This window comes from Pinus tabuliformis, chromosome 2_2 (assembly GCF_031772625.1).
Source record: "Pinus tabuliformis cultivar Carrire ecotype Pingquan chromosome 2_2, CPIR1, whole genome shotgun sequence".
In the NCBI taxonomy this organism is placed as follows: Eukaryota; Viridiplantae; Streptophyta; class Pinopsida; order Pinales; family Pinaceae; genus Pinus; species Pinus tabuliformis.
Window position 1 is genome coordinate 1,105,472,794 of NC_142300.1, and position 20,514 is coordinate 1,105,493,307.

At 33.8% G+C, this 20,514-nt stretch overlaps 2 protein-coding genes and 1 long non-coding RNA gene across 3 annotated transcripts; 1 reads left to right on the forward strand and 2 right to left on the reverse strand.

The window, feature by feature from the left end:
• Window positions 1-1,364: 1,364 nt before the first annotated feature.
• Window positions 1,365-6,689, forward strand: LOC149197250 (adenosylhomocysteinase-like). The gene is made up of 3 exons (XM_089408618.1): window positions 1,365-1,580; window positions 5,680-6,216; window positions 6,365-6,689. The coding sequence occupies exons 1-3, from the start codon at window positions 1,365-1,367 to the stop codon at window positions 6,572-6,574; spliced, it is 963 nt and encodes a 320-aa protein (XP_089264744.1). The 3' UTR covers window positions 6,575-6,689.
• A 7,660-nt stretch (window positions 6,690-14,349) lies between these two features.
• On the reverse strand, window positions 14,350-17,514 carry LOC149197251 (metal transporter Nramp6.2-like). The gene is made up of 5 exons (XM_089403883.1): window positions 17,439-17,514; window positions 16,161-16,265; window positions 15,886-16,017; window positions 15,050-15,145; window positions 14,350-14,906 (listed from the first exon to the last, which is right to left on the reverse strand). The coding sequence occupies exons 1-5, from the start codon at window positions 17,511-17,513 to the stop codon at window positions 14,673-14,675; spliced, it is 642 nt and encodes a 213-aa protein (XP_089260009.1). The 5' UTR covers window position 17,514; the 3' UTR covers window positions 14,350-14,672.
• Window positions 17,515-17,606: 92 nt separating this feature from the next.
• On the reverse strand, window positions 17,607-18,813 carry LOC149197252 (uncharacterized). Its single transcript, XR_016254175.1, has 4 exons — window positions 18,738-18,813; window positions 18,441-18,503; window positions 18,278-18,334; window positions 17,607-17,692 (listed from the first exon to the last, which is right to left on the reverse strand). It is a non-coding gene; the product is annotated as an uncharacterized LOC149197252 (long non-coding RNA).
• Between the last annotated feature and the right edge of the window lie 1,701 nt (window positions 18,814-20,514).

Sequence of the window (20,514 nt, forward strand, 5' to 3'; positions counted from 1 at the left end):
GAGATAGCTATTTCAATTTAGCAATAGATCTATAGCACCAAAATTCATTTTCGTTTAGAAAAGATTGTGGGGAACTAGATGTAGGATCTAGATCTAATGCACTTGCTCTACTTGTTTATTTGGTATTTGCAGGAGAGAAGGCTACTTGATTTTGCAACGGCTCTGCACGATCACAAGTGCATCAAATATCAGTTTTTGGAAAAAGAACATAAAAATTAAAGAGTTAAAATTATACACCCAATACACGGATGCAAGCGAGTCTGCTTCTAGCTAAAGCCCAAAATTGGGAAGCAAGTATGGGAGGAAAAAATCATAAACCCAATACAGAGAATGGAGAAACATATAACAAAAACACACCTCAACATGAAAAATACCAGTATTAGAGCTAATGACATAAACCCAATACAGAGAACAGAAAACCCAATACAGAAAATAGAAAACACTTATGCAGAAAGCATGCCTAAAGACCAGTATTGGAGAGCTAAAATCATAGACCCAAATGACAAAATATACCTAAAGGCTTGTAGTGAAGCTAAAACCATAAACCCAACACAGAATGGCAGAGAAATCACAACAAAAACACCAGGAAGGCATCTAGGAAGGCCAAGGGGAAGTCTTGGCAAGGAACCCAAGAAGGCTTAAATAGAAAAAGTTTATGCAAATTTCCACGGTATCATACAGGGGAGGGAGTTTCCTAGTCTAATCTCAAGTAGAAAAAACGTGTGGAATTGTCCAACTAATAGCTAGGAAGCAGCAGAGACTGTTAATAATAATCATAAAGTGGACCTTAAAACTATGAAAAGGAAAAGTAGGTAGAAAGTGGTGCACAAGGAGCCGGTGTAGTTTAGCCATTAAACTCTTTGCAAGCTTATTATTATGATTTTATTTGGGTTATATACCCATTATAAACTTTATTCACAGGATTAATCTGCTTATTTATAAACTTTCTTCATAGGATTAATCTGCTTATTTATTTATAGGAAGCTAGGCAAGAGGAAACTCGTGTGTTTTGTGTATATGGAATACCTGGCATTGGAAAGACGGCGTTGCTAAAACAGGTCTACAATTTCTGGAAGCCTTTCCAAAGTTGGATTGAAGATGTGATTTGGCTCACAGCCTCTCAAACCTATCAAATTTCAGACTTACACAGTCAGATTGCTGAGACAATCAATTTAGACCTCTCGGGTTTTTCTAGTCATAATACCCGGAAGATGATATTCTCTCAAACACTGAAGCATAGAAAATTTATTTTGATATTAGACGATGTGTGGACTCCACTAGATCTGCTGGAAGAGTTAGGTGTCGAGAAAGGTTGTCGTCGTAGCATAGTTTTATTCTCTACATGCAACAGAGATTTGGCATTAATGGAGGCGTACAGGACACTGGAATTGGAGCCCTTGTCTATGGAAGAAGGTCAGGAACTGTTTGAGAGAGTAGCTTTCAAAGGCAGCGATGTTCCGGAGGAGTTAAAGGAGTGTGCCCAAAATATTGCAGACAAGTGCGAAGGTTTTCCCTTAGCCATAACTGTATTGGCTAAATCAACGATTGGGAAAACAATTGTAGATGAGTGGAATAATTATGTATCTTTGATAAAAAGTGAGGATCCTTTTTTTCAAGATATTCATCCCCATGTTCATAAAGATCTGTATCTGCCACTAAAATGGAGAAATTGATGTGGATATCTTGATGAGAATGTGGATTGTTGAAGGGCTTGTCAAGAGCAGATAGGCTACCTATTCAATGGACATGGTCGCCGCGCGCAGCTACTCAAGGCATCTTATAGATCGTGGCTTGTTCGTTGATAAGAAGCTCATTGGAAATGTTAAAAAACTAGAGAATGTGTGGAAACCGAAGCACATAAGAGTGCCACATGTTATTCGTGATCTGGCATTGTATATTGGGGAGAATGAAATTTGTTTTTTATTTAGGGTAGGCCAACAAGTTAAAGAATTTACAGATGCACAAAGTCAGGATTGCAAGAGAATATTTCTACGTCGGAATCAAATTGAAGATTTGCCAAATGATTTCGCAGGCTCAAAAGTTGTAAGTTTAAACTTGTCCAAAAATCCATTATCTGGTCATGTTCCACAAAGCTTTTTCCACGGCCTCACATATCTGCAGGTTCTTGATCTCTCCAACACCGGTATGGTGTTAGTGCCAACATCTCTTAGTCAACTCACATGTCTGGAGTTTCTCTCATTGAGTCGTACTCACATTTGCAATTTCCCTCCAGCCATATGCAATCTTCCACAGCTTCAATTTTTAGATCTTTCCTTCTGCTATATAAGATCCCTGCTTCCTGCCATATGCAATCTTTCAAGGCTTCAAGATCTTAACCTACTGGGCTTAGAAAACTTGGTGATTCCACTGCAGATATCTCAGCTCACTTCACTGAAAAAGCTACAGTTGCATTCAGAAAGTTCAGAGCCTTTAAAGGATCTCACACGTCTAACAGAGCTCGCTCTAACTATAATGCCAAGGACCGAAGAGAATGAAATAGGTATGAATTTAGGAACCTTGTTGGAAATTAGGCACTTATCCTTGGAGTATAATGCACATCTTCCGCAAGAGCTGAGCATGCATCTTCCCCGCAGTATGCAAAATATGCAGAAACTGCAAACTCTTAGGTTGATCAGCTACAAGGGAGTAAACTTACCAAACTGGACTTGTGAGTTTCAGCGACTACAGAGAATATAATTGTTTGGGTGTGATCAAATGATAGAACTTCCTTTGTTGGAGACATTGCCAAAGTTAAAGTTTCTCAAACTAAAAGCGTGCACACAGGTGAGGGACCTCACAGAAAGGCCAAATGGATTTCCAATGCTAGAGAGGGTGGATTTGGTATCCATGTCCTACTTACAAAGTATGGTGGGGTCATTTACTACCCTTCATGTCCTTAAGATTAAGGATTGCCCAATGTTGAGGAGGTTAGGTATGGACATGCAGAGCTTAGGCAATTTGACGATATTAATGGGGGAACGTGATTGGTGGGAACAAACAATTTGGGACGATTATGGAATAACAAGAGCACACCTGGAACAAATATTTGGAGCTTTTTGAAACTCTAATATTGTGATGTTTTATTTGTCTTTAGAGTTTTGCTAATATTGTGATGTTTTATTTGTATTTACATCTTTGTGAACTGGTAATATTATTATTGTGTTTTATTTGTATTTAGACCTCTATCACCACTTAATATTATGGTGATGTTTTATTTGTATTTAGAGCTTTGTGAACTGGTAATATTATTGTAATGTTTTATTTGTATTTAGAACTTTGTGAATGGGTAGTATTACTATGATGTTTTATTTCTATCCAAATCTTTCTGAATTGGTAATATTTTTGAGATGATTTATTTGTATCTAAAGCTAAGTTATGAACTGATAATATTCTTGTGATGTTTTATTACTGGACTATGCAAATTTTGGCATTTGTCACTTTGGGGATGCCCAGCCATGCATACACTGAGAATCAAACCTGGGTTAGTTGGGGTAGACTCACATCAAGCTTCTGCTAGACCACAACCCAACCTACATAAACTGAAGCACACTTACTAGAGGTCATGCCCATTGTTACTGAAATTGATGTTGCATGAAGATGGAAGCTAAACTTATATGGGAAGTGGTGGACATATCCAGTTTAGCTGGAATTTTATTTAGAGATTATAGATCCAAATCAGCTCATGTCTTTCTTTGTTCTGAGCTTTTAGTTGAGTGAATTTTCCACGCAACCTCCTCCTGCCATAACATCATAATGCACTTGTTAGTTAGGCTTCATCCTTTTGCTTCATTTCTTTTGTATTGTGCTATCTTTCTACTTGTACAATGTATGAATTACATTAAAGAATAACCTCCCTTACAATGAACAAGGATTTTTTGGGGCTCCATTTTAGACATTAATAGAATTTATATGCTCTTGATTTTGTAGGTCAAACATGTTGTCGTTTCACTACTAGAGAGGTTTGGTGAGCCTGAATGCACTATAAGATGCTCTGAATTTTGCATTATGAATATAAATTAGAATAGTTATTTGTACATTTTATTTTTACATTTGAAGTTTATATAATCTCTCACAGAAAAACTAAGTTTACAAAGCATGCATTTATGGTTTTATATATTCTCTGATATCTGGCAGAATTGCTTTCTATTTTTCAAATATATATTAAAAGCTTTCTAACTTGTTTTCTTGTATGGCCATTAGTAGAAACCCTCCTATCTTGACATCAACTCTTGCAAGTACCCCTTTAATTACAAATGCTAGGCCTTGAAACTTTCCTGGGTGTTAAGAAGATTACCATCAAGCCTCAGACTGATAGGTGGGTGTTCCCTGACACCAACAATGGCATCATTGTTCTTGTAGAGGGATGTCTGATGAACTTGGGTTGTGCAACTGGCCACCCAAGTTTTGTCATGTCTTGCTCCTTTACAAACCAGGTAAATATTTCTAATGCCCTGCAACCATTGCTTGTACATACTAGATTGCTCAGGCATACCAATCCCTTGATTATATTGTTGTGTATGATCCATTGCTATTTTCCAGAAATCCCCATTCCCTGTACCTAGCCCCGTTACATTAAAACTCATGCAACATATGGTGGAGTGGGTCATGCATGTCATAGCAGTGTCCAATTTCACCAATTAATGTCATAGCCATGCTCTCTGTGCTTTTTCATAAACATTCTATTGTTTTTTAATAGATGTTTTTAGGTGGGCGTGGTGGGGATGTTGAGATCTCGTCTAGAGTTTTTGAAATGGGATCTTTCTTATATGTTGTGATTTGGATTTGGATTCTTGCCTCATTTATTTGTCGCTTGCTATTTTTTAATAGATGTTTTTAGGTAGATGCGTGATTTTTGAGATCTGGTCAGGGTGCTTTGAAGTAGGATCTTGTCTAGGTGTTGTGGTTTGGATTTGAAATTTGTTCTCATTTCTTTTGAACTCACACTTTTCTGGTGGGTTTGTTGTTGTTTAGATCTTGTCAGGGTGTTTGAGATGTGGAATCTTGATTAGTTGTTGTGTTTTTGGTTCTAGCAATGAGTTTTGTGGTTGTTTTAAAGCAGTTAGGATCTCATCATCAAACTGTTATACAAATTTATAGTATAATATGGTAAATTTCAGACCACTATTTATCAGTTTCGACAATATTATCTTATATATGTTTAGAGCATTAGGAAGTATCTTAATCTTAATGCTAATCTTAATCATGCGATACCAGCTTCTTGATGTTGGATCTGATATGGCCTTGGGGGCATTTTGGTCTCATTCATGATGTTATGAGTTGCACTGCTCTTGTTAGTTGCCTTGATTCTTCAATGTCATTGAGATCACATCATGATGCTTTTGGTATAGTTAGCTTGCATTGCATTACATTTTAGGATTCACTAGTTTCCACTACATTAAAAAAAAAATCAATTTTCAGGGTGCTGAATCAATGTGAGTTCATGGTGGGTGTAGAAGCATCTTCATATTTAAAATCAAGGACCTTTACATATATTCAATTATCTGGTTATGATGGGTTAATATTAGCTAAGGTTTTGAAAGCTGATTGGACTTGTATTGAAGTTTTGAATTATTGTGAATTATAGATCCAGGGCCAGATTTCTCAGATCTTTTTTTCTTCAAAAATTTTCTATTTGAGATGCAGTTTGTGTTGATTCTGATTCTCTTTCTTCTTTTGCAGTTTGAAAACTTGTATGGATTTAGGCACTCTCTCCCAGACGATCTTATGAGAGCCACATATGTCATGATTGCTGGTAAGGTTGTTGTTGTTTGTGGGTTTGGAGATGTTGGCAAGGGTTGTGTTGCAGCCTTGAAAGTCATTGGAGCTAGGGTCATTGTTACAGAGATTGATCCTATCTGTGCCCTACAAGCACTTATGGAAGGCCTTCCTGTTCTCACCCTTGAGGATGTAGTTAGCACTACTGATATCTTTGTGACAACCACTGGCAACAAGGACATCATCATGGTAGATCACATGAGGAAAATGAAGAACAATGCCATTGTTTGTAACATCGGTCACTTTGACAACGAGATTGATATGAAAGGCCTTGAAACTTTCCCTAGTGTTAAGAAGATTACCATCAAGCCTCAAACTGATAGGTGGGTGTTCCCTGACACCAATAGTGGCATCATTGTTCTTGCAGAGGGACATTTGATGAACTTGGGTTGTGCAACTGGCCACCCAAGTTTTGTCATGTCTTGCTCCTTTACAAACCAGGTAAATATTTCTAATGCCCTACAACCATTTCTTGTACATACTAGATTTCTCAGGCATACCAATCCCTTGATTATATTGTTGCGTATGATCCATTGCTACATAGGTGTATGTTCCATAAATGGTGCATAATCTCTACTTTTTGTTGTAGGTCATTGCTCAGTTAGAGCTCTGGAACGAGAAGAAATCAGGGAAGTATGAGAAGAAGGTCTATGTGCTGCCTAAGCATCTAGATGAGAAGGTGGCTGCTCTGCACTTGCCCAAGTTGGGTGCCAAGCTAACAAAGCTTTCTCCTAATCAAGTAGAGTATATCAATGTGCCTGTTGAGGGACCTTACAAGCCTGCTCACTACCGATACTGAAAAGATCTGACATTTGGGATGGCTTGTTGGACGAGTAGCAAATGTCCTCGTTGTTTGCAAATAAAAGAAATTGTAGCATTTATTTTTGGCAGCTCCATTGTTTTAAGGGACCTTACAAGCCCCTCCTGACTACATACTGAAGAGATGACATTTTGGGTGAGACCTGCTCGGTGAGTATCAAGTAGCAATGCTCCTTGACATTTAAAGATCTAACCTCTCTTTGTCGACATCTCCATTGTCTGGGTAGAATTATAATAAAATTTTGCTATCGCTTGTATGCGTGGCTGCTGAATTTCTTGCAGCATCACATCAAGCATCTGTTTTTAAGGAAGCATGGGCTTGCAACACCCAAAAACCAAAAACCCATGCACCTTTCTCGGGACCTACTTGTATGCTAAGTCTTATAGTTATGTTTTTAATAAATAATTTTACATACTCTTGTTGTTTTTTTGCGCAGTTATAATCGTACTCCTTGTCTTAGAAGTTACCCTGATATTGAGCTCATATTAGCCATGGATTTGCTTCTCCATGATTCATATCATACTATTGATTTCTCTATCATCTACCTTATGGTCATAATTTTGTGTATTAAATCAATTGCTATACATGTAGTTTTTAGTATTGCCATAACTCCTCATGTAATTCTTTAAAGTGTGCTAGTTTAATGGAAGAGCATCTGCCTTACAAGCAAGAGGTTTGTGGTTCGATTCCACCGTGCGATAAAATGAATTAATCAACAATTTTGTACTTTATTCTTAAGTAAATGTTTTTCATATCGATTTATTTCAATGGTGAGATATTTCTTGATTCATTGTTTTATATTGTCTCTAGAGAGACAAAAGTGATCTTTAAATAAAAATTTTGTTGTGTCTAGAGAGACAATAGCTAGTATTAAGACATGTTGTCTCTAATCCGAGTGTTGTCTCTAGAGAGACAAAAATGAAATTTTCTCAATAGAGAAAATAATGCTTGTGTTATATATTGTCTTTATAGAGACAATAATCTTTAAGACTCCCAGTTAAAGACAATACCCAAGTTTTTTTTTTTGTATCAAGTTAAGACAATATACCCAAAAAATGTCTCAAATATTGTCTTAAAACCCCCCATTATGTAGTAGTGGTTTATTAATCCCTTGGTTTTATAATATTGATCCTAGAGTTTCTAATATCAATCATAGGGTTTATATTCCTATGTTTTAATATTACACCTATGGTTTAATGTTTATCTTAGAGTTTAATGTTTATTTTATGGTTTATATCGCTTTTTTTTATAACATTAATTCCCTATGTTTAATATTATTCCTATGTCTTTATAATCCACTGGATTTATCAATCCCTTGCATTTACGATATCTATGCCTTAGGCTTATTAATTTAAGGGTTCATATTCCTACGGTATAGTATTATTCACAAGGTTTATAATATTAATTGTAGGGTTTAATTTAAATCTCTTGAATTTATAATGCATTGGGTTATATTATTCTGTCAATATGAAAATCAACCATGGTCAATGATGGTCAATCATGTTTATTTTAGGGCTTATAATATTTATCTTAGGGTTTATATACATTGTGTTTATAATATTATATCCTTGGGTTTAATATTATTCCCTTTGGGTTTATAATCCCTTGGGTTTTTAGTGTTAATCCATTGTGTTTATTAGTCCCTTTGGTTTATAATATCAATCCCTTGGGTTTATTAATCTAAGGGTTCATATTCCTATGGTGTAATATTATTCATAGGGTTTATAATATTAATCCTAAGATTTAATATAAATCCTTTTGGTTTATAATCATGGTCAACCATGATCAACGAGGGTCCAATGTCACATTGTGACACAGATTGTCTCAATATGAAAATCAACCATCTTCAACCATTGTCAACCATTTTCAACCATGGTCATTCATGGTCAACCATGGTCCAACATCACATTGTAACAAAGATTGTCTCAATATGAAAATCGACCATGCTCAACCATTTTCAATCATGGTCAACCATGGTTAAATGTAACACACGGCTTATATTCCTAGGGTTTATAATGTTTGTTTTAGAGTTTATAATATTTATCTCAGGGTTTATATACCTTGGGTTTACAATATTAATCCTTTGGGTTTTGAGTTTTAGTATTAATACCTTTTTTATTAGTGCCTTGGGTTTCTAATATTAATCCCTTGGATTTATTAATCTAAGGGTTCATATTCCTCGGGTATAATATTATTGATAGCGTTTATAATAGTAATCCTATGGTCTAATATAAATCCCTTTGGTTTATAATCCATTGGGCTTATAATATAAATTCCTTGGGTTTATAAAATAAATCATAGGGTTTATGTTCATAGCTTATAATATTAACCTTAGGGTTTACAATATTAAACCCTTGAGTTTATTAATTTTAGAGTTTATATTTTTATGGTTTAATATTCTTCTTAGGGTTTGATGTTATTCCCTTGGGTTTATAATCCCTTGGTTGTTAATATTAATCCCTTGGGTTTATTAATCTATTGATTTTGTAACATTAATTGTAAGGTTCATGATATGAATCTTCACGGTTAATGTTTATTTTAAGGTTTATAATATTTATCATAGTGTCTATATCCATTGGCCTTATAATATTAATCCCTTGGGTTTAATATTATTCCCTTGGGCTTTTAGTATTAACCCCTTGGTTTTATAATATTAATCATACAATTTATAAAAGGTTTATAATATTAATCATATGTTTTATATTCCTAGGGTCTAATGTTATTCCCTTGGGTTTATAATATTAATCCTAAGGTTTATATATTAATCATACAGTTTATATTCCTAGGGTCTAATGTTATTCCCTTAGGTTTATAATCCCTTTGGTTTTTAATATTAATCCAATGAGTTTATTGATCCCTTGGGTTTATGATATTAATCTTAGGGTTTAATATTCAACCTATGGTTTATAATATTAATCCCTTAAGTTTATAATCCTTTGGGTTTATAGTATTAATCATTTGGGTTTATTAATATTAGGGTTTATGTTCCTAGGATTTAATATTAATCCTAAGGTTTAATGTTTTCCCATGGGTTTAAAATCCCTTAGGTATTAATCTCTTGTGTTTATAATATTAATCCTAAAGTTTATAATATTAATCTTAGGGTTTATATTCCTAGGGTTTAATATTAATCCTAGGGTCTAATGTTATTCCCTTGAGTTTATAATCCATCAGGTTTTTAATATTAATCTAATGGGTTTATTAATCCCTTGGTTTTATAATATTGATCCTAGTGTTTCTAATATTAATCATAGGGTTTATATTCCTAGGTTTTAATCTTATGCCTATGGTTTAATGTTTATCTTAGGGTTTAATGTTTATTTTATGGTTTATTTTATTGTTTATATCGCTTTTGTTTATCATATTAATTCCTTGTATTTAATACTATTCCTATGGGTTTATAATCCCTTAGGTTTATGAGTCCCTTGCATTTATGATATCAATCCCTTAGGCTTATTAATTTAAGGGTTCATATTCCTAGGGTATAATATTATTCACAAAGGTTATAATATTAACCTAAGGTTTAATTTAAATCTCTTGGATTTATAATCTATTGGGTTTATACTATTCTGTAAATATGAAAATCAACCATGGTCAATGATGGTCAACCGTGTTTATTTTAGGGTTTATAATATTTATCTTAGGGTTTATATACATTGCGTTTATAATATTAGATCCTTGGGTTTAATATTATTCCCTTTGGGTTTATAATCCCTTGGGTTTTTAGTGTTAATTCATTGTGTTTATTAGTCCCTTTGGTTTATAATATCAATCCCTTGGGTTTATTAATCTAAGGGTTCATATTCCTATGGTGTAATATTATTCATAAGGTTCATAATATTAATCCTAGGATTTAATATAAATCCTTTCAGTTTGTAATCATGGTCAACCATGATCAACCAGGGTCCAATGTCACATTGTGACACAGATTGTCTCACTATGAAAATCAACCATGTTCAACCATTGTCAACCATCATCAACCATAGTCATTCATGGTCAACCATGGTCCAACATTACATTGTAACAAATATTGTCTCAATATGAAAATCAACCGTGGTCAACCATTTTCAATCATGGTCAACCATGGTCAAATGTCGCATTGTGACAAAGATTATATCAAAATGAAAACCAATCATGGTCCAACATCACATTGTGACAAGTTTTTCTCAATATGAAAATCAACCATTGTCAACCATGGTCAATCATTACCAACCATGGTCCAATGTCACATTGTGACAAAGATTGTCTCAATATGAAAATCAACCATGGTCAGTAATCATCAATAAGCATTGTCACATTATGACAAAGATTGTCTCATGGTCCAACACCAGATTGTCACAACCATGGTCATCCATGGTCAACCATGGTCCAACGTTGCATTGTGCCAAAGATTGTCAATATCAAAATCAACCATGGTCTACCAAGGTCAATCATGCTCAACCATGCTCAACCATGGTCCAACATCACATTGTGGCAAATATTCTCTCAATATGAAAATCAATCATGGTCAACCATGGTCCAACATCCCATTGTGACAAATATTGTCTCAATATGAAAATCAACCATGGTCAACCATCTTTGTTTTAGGGTTTATAATATTTATCTTAGGGTTTATATACCTTGGGTTTACAATATTAATCCTTTGGGTTTTTGAGTTTTTAGTATTAATACCTTGTTTTTAGTAGTGCCTTAGGTTTATAATATCAATCCCTTGGATTAATTAATCTAAGGGTTCATATTCCTAGGGTATAATATTATTGATAGGGTTTATACTATTAATCCTATGGTTTGATATAAATCTCTTTGGTTTATAATACATTGGGTTTATAATATAAATTCCTTGGGTTTATAATATAAATCATAGGGTTTATATTCCTAGGGTATAATATTAAGCCTATGGTTTACAATATTAATCCCTTGAGTTTATTAATTTTAGAGTTTATATTGCTATGGTTTAATATTCATCCTAGGGTTTGATGTTATTCCCTTGGGTTTATATTCCCTTGGTTTTTAATATTAATCCATTGAGTTTATAACATTAATCGTAAGGTTCATGATATGAATCTTCAGGTTTAATGTTTATTTTAAGGTTTATAATATTTATATTAGGGTCTATATCCATTGGGCTTATAATATTAATCCCTTGGGTTTAATATTATTCCCTTGAGTTTTTAGTATTAATCCCTTTGTTTTATAATATTAATCATATGGTTTATATTCCTAGGGTTTAATGTTAATCCTAGGGTCTAATGTTATTCCCTTGGGTTTATAATATTAAGCCTAAGGTTTATATATTAATCATACGGTTTATATTCCTAGGGTCTAATATTATTCCCCTTGGTTTATAATCCCTCTTGTTTTAATATTAATCAAATGAGTTTATTGATACCTTGGGTTTATGATATTAATCTTAGGGTTTAATATTAAGCCTATGGTTTATAATATTAATCCCTTAAGTTTACAATCCTTCGGGTTTATTAATCTTAGGGTTTATGTTCCTAGGATTTAATATTAATCTTGAGGTTTAATGTTTTCCCCATGGGTTTAAAATCCCTTAGGTTTCTTAATCGCATATGTTTATAATCTTAATCCTAAGGTTTATAATATTAATCTTAGAGTTTAATGTTTATTTTAGGGTTTATATACCTTTAGTTTATAATATTAATTCCTTGTGTTTAATATTATTCACATGGGTTTATATTCCTAGGGTATAATATTATTCACAAGGTTTATAATAGTAATTCTAGGCTCTAATTTAAATCTTTTGGGTTTATAATACATTGGGTTTATAATACAAATTCCTTGGGTTTATTAATCCATTGAATTAATTATCTTATAGTTTGAAATATAACTATTAATATAATATTATATAAAAACATATCATTATATTAATATATAGTATAGGAATAAAATCTTAAATCAAACTAAATAATCTGTTTTTTTAGGTCCCATAGACCAAAGTTTGGTCTCAGTGGAAATTAACCATCATCATCATCATCATAATATTAATATAGTAACCATATTATTCTTTATATCATTATTAACAACTACACATATTTAATTTTTAATAAAGAGTTTTACATTATACACCAAATAATTATTATGTGGTGGATATAAGCCTATTGGTGTATATCAACAACATTTACTAATGTGGTTGTAAGTGTACTTCATGTATAGCTATGGGTGTATATCAACCACATTAGTAAATGTGGTTGTGCTAGTTGTATGTAGTGGTCACACAATAGAGACCTAGGCAGAGGCCAACTTTGTTATGCCCGTGGGCCTGTGGTCCTCATCTATATGGAGAGGAGTAAGTAGAGAGGAGCTTGGTAATTGCGACATTTAGCAATTTATCTACTGACCCGAATCAAAATATTGAGCATGACCTAAGGAAAGTGTATCTGGGACCTTAGCTTTGTGAATTCAGCAGCAAGACGGAAACTGACTCAAATACTGGGCAGAGGTAAGCAATTTTGTGCTGCATGTAACCACACTACTACATGTAGGGAGGTTTTAAGACAATATTTAAGACAATATTTGAGTCAATTGTCTTTAACTTAAGACAAAAATAAACTTGTGTATTGTCTTAAATATTATCTCTAAGCGGGTGTCTCAAAATATAATGTCTCAAAAATTTGTCTCTACAAAGACAATATAGAACACATATTATTATTGTCTCTATAAAGACAAGAATTATTGTCTATTAAGAGACAATTTGATTTGTCTCTCTAGAGACAATTTCATTTGTCTCTCTAGAGACAACTTCATTTGTGTTTCTTTAGAGACAATTACATTTTTGTCTTTTTAGAGACAATACCTGAGATTAAAAACATATGGTCTCCATAATATGTCCATAATTCAAACTATTGTCTCTTTAGAGACAATATAAAAAATTATTTAAAAAAAATAAATAAAATCATAATTCAAACTATTGTCTCTCTAGAGACAATATAAAAAATTATTTTAAAAAAAATAGAGACAATATGTCCATAATTCAAACTATTGTCTCCCTAGAGAAAATATAAAAAATTATTTAAAAATAAATAAATAAAATCATAATTCAAACTATTGTCTCTTTAGAGACAATATAAAAAATTATTTTAAAAAACTAGAGACAATATGTCCATAATTCAAACTATTGCCTCTCTAGAGAGAATATAAAAAATTATTTTTAAAAAAATTAATAAAATCATAATTCAAACTATTGTCTCTCTAAGAGAATATAAAAAATTATTTTAAAAAAAATAAATAAAATCATTTTGAATGTTCTTTCAAAGTAGTTTCACATTCAAAGTTCACAAATAGTACTCGTGTATGATAGAAACCACCACAGATACACGAAACCACCACAGAAATTCCTGTCGCACATATGGGTTATTAATATTACCTTTGTTTAGCAAGAGGGGATTCAATTCATTACTAAATTTACGCCCAAGTTTTACTACTTCAAATGGGAGTCAGAAGTTTGGATTTAAGATGCTACCTTGGGTTACGATTAACTTGGAGGGCAACAGATTTGTGCAAATACTGGAGAGATATCAATCCGCATTGGGCAAGTGGTGTTCGCATTATATCACTGAAATATAATCACAAATTATCTAATTTGTATTTTTATACATTTCTATAAGCCATACATTTCTAATTTTGTCCCACTGCAATCCTGGAACAACGTGCACATAAGACATGCTAGAGTTTATATATCACAAGAGGATTTTCTCAAAATAAAAATTTTGTGCCCTTCAATGCCGGACTGTTCTCCGTATTTCTGGTGTTATTTCTATGCCTGACTCTGTTTTTGAGTTCCGTTTTTATATCCACATTAGTTCGTAGAATTCACTTCCTGCAAATAGTAATGGAGGCCAAGTAAGGCTGCAAATTTTTTGGTACCGCACAGGGTGCCGTGGTAAAACCATCTTGAAGACACGAAGGTAAAAATACTCAATAATGTTCAGATCTGTTAATACTCACTATGATTTCATATGAGTTCAAATCAGTTCTCTACAAATCAAAACCGCTAATAAAAACAGTACTAGTACCCTGTTATTCAGATCAGTTCAGACTCACTTTTAATTTAAGATCAGACGGCGAGTTCTGCAGGTGCTATATAATTCACTTTCTTGTCTCGTCGAAATGTCAAATACAGAATCGACACTGTATACAGAGCCATAAGTGGAAATACAACTATTCCTATAAATATAGAAGCTATCTTAGGCAGACTATTATGGACCAACCATGTCCCAAATCCTGAGCTTAGGTAGTAGATGTTGACAACTATGATACACCATCCAACAATCCAAGCAACAACCAGAAGCTGCCATACGATAACGAACAAACAACGATTACAAAAAATGAATTAACTTTTTTTCCTTATAATCCAAGCAAGCATTTCCAATTCAAATACACTTAGACTTTATTTTAATCGTAGAAATCCTCAAGCCGGTAGTAATAGCTTACTAGTTTTGAGTTTTTATGAGGACCCATCTTTATGTCACTGCTCGTAAACTTCAACAGTGGAATTAATGTATATGGCAATTGAAATGACAGTATGATCTGCAAGAAAGCAATGGAATAGCATTAGATTTTAGAAACATATAATGTTGGAGTAATCGTTACATTTATCTTATTTGAAATCTATCATTTAGATTAAGCAAAAAAGATATACCCGGTGGTTGGAGGGTTTAATGATAACTTTTTTACTGGGGCTCCAGTGGCATTATGACATGACTATGTTGTAATATGTTGAAAATGTAAACTTTTGTGAATTACGCTGGAAGCTGGTTTCTTGGAGTGTTTCAAAAAAATTGAACCTGTTCTGATTCTATCATTCAGATTAATCACCATACTGGGATCCTCTTAAGAACATGGGATTCATTGCTAGCTGAAAAGAATGGTAAGTTTTTGAAAGTTTACTAAACCTGCAGTTTTGGGTGTAATGGTGTAATGGAAAACCTCAACATGGTATGAGACTCTTGGCCATGTTTACAGATTTAAGAGTGCTATTAGAATAATTGTCACACTCATTTCATTGTGAATAGTAATTTTCACACTCATTTCATTGTAAATAGTAATTGTCACACACTCATTTCATTGTGAATAAAATTAAACTGAATAATTGCCAAATCCCCACCCTAAAAAATGGGATTAATTGTCCAATCAAAATAATGATAAAAGTTTGAAAATTTACTAAACCTAGATAAAACATTTCAAAGATTCAAATAATAGAATAATACAGATGGCCACATTGATTATCAAAAATTTCTATTGACCCTGCTTATACTTTAAAAACGTACCGATGAAATAATAATAAGCTTCCCAGCACCAGAAGAGCCATAGATAACCGAAACTATCAAACTTGGGATGATGGCAATAGATCTTGAGAGAAAATTACGCAGCCACACCTTCATTTTCATATTAAGAAATCCCTGCAACGAAAAAAAAGATACACCAAAATTTAATGTCATTCTGTTATAAGAATACTATGGAAATCATAGGTGCAACTATCAATATTCATTTTCCTTCAACTGTAAAAAAAACAATACGTGGTTGCAATGCAATATTGATGTACCTGCATGATATACTGTCCAGCATATGTTCCTGTGATCGACGCGCTCTGCCCAGCTGCTAGTAGTGCAACGGCATAAACGGTTGAGCTCGTTTTCCCTAGAACATTCTGAAGAACAACAGAAAAGGTTTCCAGTTTATGTGTTTCCACAGAACCCAACTGATCAACACTCTGAATAATTTCAATGCCAAATATATGAATATCTGTGTATACTAACAAAATTTCTGGGGTCTTTTTTTTAAAGAGACACAGTGAATCTGGAGAATTTCATTCTCAATCGGAGACCACAGAGAAATAACCACACCTGGCATATCAAAAGAGCATATGTATTTGCTGGGTAGTGGGAGGAAGCCTGAAATAACCTGGATAACCTTCGTGCATGCGTACTTGTACACCATTAACAAAGAAATGTAAGCAGGGTATTGAGGATGCATCAGGAAAATATATAAAGCGACTGTACAGCAGAGAAGACTGTGAACCTCACCTCTAATAAATAACCTGTGTGCAAAATGAAACCCTAAAAGAAAACATGTGTACAAAACCCCAAGTTGGTACTCATGTTCGGATTAAGAAAAATGCGGGAGGGTTGACTCCGTGCACAAGTAACAATTGGGGTTTTTCCTCAAATAACAGGGCACGGTGAATCTGGAGAATTTCCTTCTCAATCGAAGACCACATAGAAATAACCACACCTGGCATATCAAAAGAGCATATGTACTAGCAATTGTCCCAAAAGGTACAAAGAGAGGCCAATAGGATTATTAAATTGGAATTGTTGAATTTTTCTAGCAGAGATGTTGGTTCAAGCCTAAGACTATATCCAGGAATACTGAAACCATGATCGAAGACACAAAAGAATGATCAAACAAAACACATGCCAACTTATAAGACAAAACACATCATAGACTTTCTAGCTCATGATGATGATTGCACATGGAAACCAGTGCAGAAGGCCACCCCATATAGTCATGATCGAAGCCAAGAAGCAGAAAAACCCATTCATAGATACAACAATAACGTGCACGCCAGGAGCTATGACAGTCCAATGATCTGACAGGTTTAAAGCATGGGAAAATCAACCCTCAGGAAGCCACAAATAACTTCGCAATAAAATATAAAATATAAAAGCCTACATGCCGCCTTCTTCATTTAAGAGTCTTCAGCGCTAGAAACAAATCATTACCTATTTTCCAAATAATTCATAGTCAGATTAAAATTGGCTATACCATAGTATGAAGTCAGCCCTGCTGAGACAGATAAATGTACATTGAGAAATCTTACCTCCAAATCCTGGAATAATCCCAAGTTGAAGTTCTGGAAACCCAAGTTGCGCTTTTGGGGTTGAAATACGAGCATGACAAGATTGCGTAAATTAAATACATCCATGATAACTCAAAACATGTAAGTTCCCAAAATTCCCCTTCCAAAACATAAAATTACAAGAGATGGACAATCATTGCCACATACCATTGCTAATTCTAATCCACCACCAAGCACAAGCCCTTGAATAGCAGCTACGGAAGGTTTCTTAGCCTCTATAACAGCACCAAAAGGCCAAAAAGGTCAGAGCCAGAAAAAGGTTCCATCCTAAAAACACATAGAATCCTTTTCCAAACTTTCAGGGGTGCCTAAACATCCATTAGAATCTTAATTTTTTTATGTTAACAATATCAACATATCCAACTACGTATTACAATACAGGAAAACATGTAGAATCCTTCACCAATACATTGATGAGTTCCTAACTATGCTATAAGAATGCTACTTTTAACTGTACCATCAAATCCATCTATACTCTACAATAAGCCTAGGTATCCATATTTTGGCACATTCCTAGAAAAGCTCAAAATGTCAAGGGTATGATAATGTTTCGCTTTATAGTATTCAAATAACATATGAAAAATAATGATCCAGCAAAATGTCTTTTATAAGAATTGGTAATGTTTTTTGAAATGACAAGTCAAAGTAAAAGAAACATTCCTCTATCTTATACATTATTTGTGGATTTGATAATAGCTAACATTCCCAAGATACAGTAGCCCCACTTCAGCCATACATATCACCGACAACTTGCAACTTTAGTGAAAACAAAAAAAGCAACATATATAACGAACGCCTACCTTCAATAGTATTGATCATAAGATCAACAGAAACTCTACCCAAATGCGACAAGTTCCCTGCTAGATACACAGTTACAGAGAATTGAATATGAGCAAACATGGCAACCTTTGAAACAATCTGCAATAGAATTTGAATTTTGTATGAAAACTTAGTTTGGCATACCAGTCTGTTGTACTTCCTAGAGAACGTTGATGTCAAAACCACCTGAGAATTTGCCTCCATTACCTAGCAATGCCAAAACAGAGACATAGACATGAAATCATCTCGATTTTTGAACAGAAGCATTTACATCTCTCTCTATATATATGAATATATATAAAGATTTATAACACCATTGAACATTTAGTACATACTATAGTTTCCATCCCTTTTGCAAACTGCATTCATATTACTATCACTATTATAATCAAACAATCCTTCAAAATTAGATTACAACCGACAACTTCAAAACATGCATACCACTGACAACAATGGCCTTCACATCATTTCTCCTCATTGCTTTGTCATATTTTTCTTTCAAGCCCGCAAGAATTGTAAATAAAACTAATTGAATGGTTACTACCGATATTAAGTTAAATGATAACACATATGCTAATCCATTACTTACACCAAGATATCAACACACAAATGCGTATGTCATTAAACCTTCTCTTTCAATGAACATAAAATTATGACGTAGTCAACTACTTACTGGACAGTAATATGATGAATTTGCTAAGGTTGACCTATGATTTGGAATTGGTATGTGCAAGGTTCACCGAAAGTTTGTTCTTGAAATTTATTACAACGATTAATGGTTCTATGTTATGATGATCTTGATAATGCTGATCTACAATCTAGAATCTGCATTATGAGATTCCCTAATGGAAAGAGCTCTTTCTTGAAATTAATTATCACAATTAAGGGTTCAACCAATTAGTAATATGTATTTGTTCTAGATATCGCTCTAACTTTTACGCTATGCATTCCACATTATGTATTTCTCGTAATCAACTATGCTTTTATTGCAAGACTTGAATATCCTTTCTTTCCATGGGCTTATCAACATATTTCATTACTCATTTTCGCAACAAAGAATGTCCGAGATAGTTCTCATTTTTCTAACTATGCTCATAATCTTTAATCTCAAAATCACATCTCTGTATGCAAAGGTGTCATCAAGCTGACCTCCTTCTAAAGATTCTTTAAAAGCTGATAGTTTTCATTAACTTGCAGCTCAATCTCAGGATTAGATCAAGCAAGCATCCATAAAAATGAAGATGACTCTGACAAGAGTAGACTCCTCGATTACTTTAAGCTTTTCCCACTCTATCCAAAATTTGCCAAAAAAAGTGAGAATTCAGTACAACTTCTACAATGTAATGCCAGTTTGGCCAAAAAGCAGCTTCTTCAGAAAAACAAAGAAGCATGAGAAATTTAAAGAATGTCGCCAAACTATTCTAATTCGTCTGAGTCAAATTTCCAATTTCAACTCTATTCTTTGAGGAAACCAAATCTAACTTGACCCCGAGTCATATATTCAGACTCAAGGTCACAGGCGAGTCAAACTGATTCAATAAGTTCCGACTTTCAAGTGATGTTTCAGACTTTGCCATCTCTATCTAAAAGACAGAGAGAACCCAAAAAGACACTCGTTGTGTTTGTTTTTCTAACCTAATTCAACAGCAACCAACCAGCAAACCTGTGTCACCTATCGAGAATCCATAGCATTTCAAGTATGTGTGTGTATATAAAATCTAAAATGAGTTGTCTTTAATATTCCCGTTTTATAGTTGTCATAAATACTTGTATTAGTCAAAAACATATTTTCTCCCCCGAAGGTATTTTTTCATTTTTTGAGCTATGGTCTAGAGGTCGAGACAGGGGAGTGACCACAATAACAACCCAAGTTCAAACCGCAGCAGGAATAGAACCCCACTCGTGTATGAATCGGCGAAGATTGATAGCACCCGCATTAATAGAGGCTTTATGGGATGAAGTTGGGATTTATTGCTCCCAACAGACCATAAAAAAGTGTTTACCCCTGCCCAGAAAAAGTAAATTTAGTGTATCTTTTACTTTCCCAAATCAATTTACAAGTTTTTCCCGAGTTCGAATTAACTCTTGATATTGGGCCTTTACAATTCGTACTCGAAGTCGAGATTGATCACTTTGACAATTTAATTTCCAAACTGTTGGGCTTTGGCCAAGCCATTCTCAGAGTCAAGTCTGGTAACTTCAACAATATTGTGCCAAA